Source organism: Rhagoletis zephyria, unplaced genomic scaffold (assembly GCF_001687245.7).
Source record: "Rhagoletis zephyria isolate East Lansing unplaced genomic scaffold, Rhagoletis_zephyria_1.1 Rzeph_scaffold_30334, whole genome shotgun sequence".
NCBI classification, from domain to species: Eukaryota; Metazoa; Arthropoda; class Insecta; order Diptera; family Tephritidae; genus Rhagoletis; species Rhagoletis zephyria.
In genome coordinates, this window is record NW_016187390.1 from 416 (window position 1) to 4,383 (window position 3,968).

The following is a 3,968-nucleotide window of genomic DNA, read 5'->3' on the forward strand; positions in this document are numbered from 1 at the left end:
TCCAAGAATTGCATCTAATATGATCTTCCGGAAAAATACTCTACAATACCATTCGAAATTTTCCTAGAGGGCAAGTGAGAAATGACTCAATTATTGAATGTTTTTTTTTATAGTAAATAATTTGGAATGTATAGTTTAAATACAATAACATATGTATGCACAAAAATCAAGCTATTTATTAAATATTGTTTTCAAAAAGCTCAAAAAATTCGCGATCTGCAAACATACACGCTAATATATGTAGATATATGCACTAATTACATATCAGACTTATGAAGAGCGATCGAATTCCATTGCTAAAAACATTGAATCGCTCAACGTTTCGCTTTAGCTTGGGCAGATAGTGAATCATTTCGTTACTATACGTTTTGATGGCGAATATTCTTAAAAAAGCGCTCACATTCACGCTCTTCACATAAGTATGTATGTATGTAATTGTTACTTAACCGGTGTTGCCATATTTGCCAAATATTGTTCAAAAAAATTGCAGAAAAAACTCTTAGAATTTTCTCTTTTTACTTAACCATTTGCTGAGTTTTCAGAAAAGAGGCTCTACTGCTTTACAGCAAAACTCATCTCAGAAAACAATGTGGAGAATAAGAAGCTAATACACTCATCCAACAAGTATTAGTTTTGTTGACCTTTGCATTTCAAAGAATTATGGATTGTCTTTATCGTTTAATTCTCATCACTTCCAGATACCGGGATTTCCACATTTGGGTACACGAACACAGTCAAGGGCAATGAAACTGAACAAATTCTCGCTAGAAAAGGAGCTGTACAGGGATTCATAGACACAGAAGCATTCATCTGGGTGCGACTGAGTTGTGTTAGATGAATTTATTATAACCGGATGAATAAGGACACGCCATATTACTGGACAAGTATGGAATATAATTGGCAAGCTTAATTCTTCCGCCTGGTAAATATCAACTTGGAAAGCCAAAGCACCCCTTCATCTTACTAAATATAAAGTAAGGATTTTTACAGGTCACTAAAGTGTGAGAAGCATTTGTCGATCTTTGAAAGTGCAGGTTGCCATAAGGAACAAGAAGCAGCAGAGCAGATTATTTGCCACTGAGAAGTACTTACTAGAATCGGACATCACCTAGAATCGGTTCGCCATACCCAGAAGCATGTGACCTGAATAGCATTCAGTTTACAAACTTCGCAGGGTTCCTTAACTCTACGCGGATCAAAGAAGTCCTATAACCCAACAAAGGTCTGCTAAAATAAATCGTGCAACTATTGGACCTCCTTCCTTCTCTAAATAACAGTCCAATTAAATCTATGAGCAATGATATTTAATGCAAAAACAAGACTGCTGAAAACCCCTAAGAATCTTATTCCATTCTGTTGCCTTGAGAGTGTTTCATTCAAATATTTCCATAAACCTAGCAAACACATGGCAACTCCGGTTTATCTTCTGTGTCTGGATATAACTCCTCTTGAATTGTTTTATAAGCTTTACAACTAATATAAGTGGGGTGATGCGTTCGGCTGTGTTCCAACCAAAATCAGGCTGAGCACAATAATAAGAGAAGTTATATTCTCTGCAAAAAAAAAAAAAATTCCAAAAAACAACTGCAAACTTGGAGAAGCTCAGGTCTATAATAACCCTACAAATGTTGCGCAGAACCAACATTTTATTATTTCGTTCGAAGAGTCGGAAAACCTGTGAGACACAAAACTCCTATATACTATATATATGTATGTAGTATGTACTTATGTATGAAATATTTGTATAAGAAAAATTGGCACTATGTCGAGTGTAATGGTCTGATTATGGCCACTTAACATAACTTACGGCTCTCTCTTAAAATTTCCGTTAAATGGGTGTTGCTTATAATTGAATAGCCGAAAGTTAAAGTAACTTAATGCTACGTCGAAATCTGTTTCATTTTGATTCTCTAAGTTCTACGTTCCGTTAAGTTAAGTTAAGATGACATAATCAGGCTTTAACGAAGCCACTTACGTTCGATGCAATATATTGCACTTTTCTCTCTCTGCTACCTAGATAGCTAGCATTATTTAGGAAGAGGTGTCTGGGGGCATTCGCGAGCTCTTGTAAAATCGATTTGGAAGACACTTACCCTTAATGCAGTTGTAAATATTTTATGCGAATTTAGTTATTGCAAGACATTGAAGGCGTCAACCTTTCAAAGTACCATAGTGCTTAGATCAAAATGGTGACAAAATTGGATGCAATAATTTTCGGTGCAACCGGCTTCACTGGGAAAATTGTCGTTGAGAATGCGCCGGAGGTGTTGCAAGGACTGACGTGGGGTATTGCGGGAAGGAATTCGGTAAAAAACAACTCTGATTAAGGCACTAAAATGATCGTAGTTTTATTAAAAAAACTCAATACTTTTTAGGCTAAATTGGAAAATGTCTTGAAAGCAGCCGGTAAAAAAATTGGCAAGGATCTTAGTAAGATACCCATTATTTTGGCAGACGTTGAAGATGAAAACTCCATAAAGGAAATGGTTAACAAGTGCAAGGTGTGTGCTGAGTGAAAGTAAAACTTAAGGAACTAGATGGTATTTACGATGATATTTTTCCCACACTCAAGGTCATCATCAATTGTTGCGGCCCCTATCGTTTTTATGGCGAGGTGGTGGTAAAAGCCTGCATTGAAGCTGGCACTCATCATGTGGATATCAGCGGCGAATCACAATTTATCGATGGCATGGCTGTGAAGTATCATGAATTGGCTAAGGAGAAGCACGCCTTTGTGGTGTCGGCCTGTGGATTTGGTAGTTTACCCGCCGAAATGGGTGTAGTATTTGCTGAACGTAATTTTCCAGGTACAGTCCTCTACACATACATATACCTTGCTCCTTACTGAGTCCAGCAATCCAACTTTCACAGGCACGGTGAACTCCATTGAAATGTACTGGGAGAATAGCATTGATTTCAAAGAGGGTGAGTCAAAAGCATTGATGCATGCTGCAACTTGGGAGAGCGTTGTGCATGTGTTTAGTCATGTAAAGCAGCTGATTGCACTCAAACAACAGCTGATACCCAAAGATTATCCTGAATTGAAACCTGCTTTGGAAGTGAGGTAAGTCGGAAATTATAAATATGAACCGTCTTCAAAAGAGGCGTAGGATCTTTCTCAAATTAAGGAAATTTTTTTTTTCTTTATGATGTGTTTGTATTAATTGCGTTTAATATGAACGATGCACTAGCAGTTATATTTCTGGATCTGACTTTTGAGTTGTGCCTCTTTTGAAGTCGGTGTGCGATATATCATTTTTCTTTGCGAAAATTGTATGAGCTCTGGGTATATACAAATGTACAACAGGGGTCAATCTATGCCAAATCGAGCAATAGTTGGAATGGACCAGTTTGGATCTGGATGAATTTTGGTCAGATCTTTCCTTTTCATATAACAAACTTCTGCCAAAGGAAAGTATTAAACAAGTTTTTATGCAAAAATCTAAATCTCACAAAAACTTGTATAGCTACAAAAATGTTTCTGATCTCGTTTTAAAGGTGATATTAAGTTCTATAAAGAAACAATTTATACAAAAAAAAATAAATAAAATTACAGAATCTTGAAATTAAAAAAAGCGCGAAAAGCAAAAACTTAAAAAAATCGTCGGCTATTTTTTTATACATATCTCCAACTGATATTAAAAGATTTTCTCGAAGTGGTTTTTTAAAGATATATTTTTTTTTTTTAATTTTTGAAAACTTCTTTTTTGCAAACTCTAAATAAAATTATCTTAACCAATTCGTATGTATCTTAAAAAAATCTTGAAAATTTCAGGAACTTTAAAGATCAATTGGAGGTATTGTATAAAAAAAAAATCTCCAAAAAATGTTTTTTTTTAACGATTTTTTTAATTTAAAAATTCTGTAATTTTACCCTTAAAATAGGAACAAATAATTTTGGTAACTACAATAATTTTTGAGAAATTTCGGAAAAAAATATATTTTTCCTTTGGCGGAACTTCGTTATA

At 35.0% G+C, this 3,968-nt stretch overlaps 1 protein-coding gene across 1 annotated transcript; it reads left to right on the forward strand.

Moving 5' to 3' along the window:
- Window positions 1-2,037: 2,037 nt before the first annotated feature.
- Window positions 2,038-3,064, forward strand: LOC108383049 (saccharopine dehydrogenase-like oxidoreductase; the record flags this gene model as incomplete). Its single annotated transcript, XM_017639426.1, has 4 exons — window positions 2,038-2,306; window positions 2,376-2,501; window positions 2,573-2,807; window positions 2,872-3,064. Coding segments are annotated over exons 1-4 (674 nt in total), but the record flags the coding sequence as incomplete, so codon positions are not given.
- Between the last annotated feature and the right edge of the window lie 904 nt (window positions 3,065-3,968).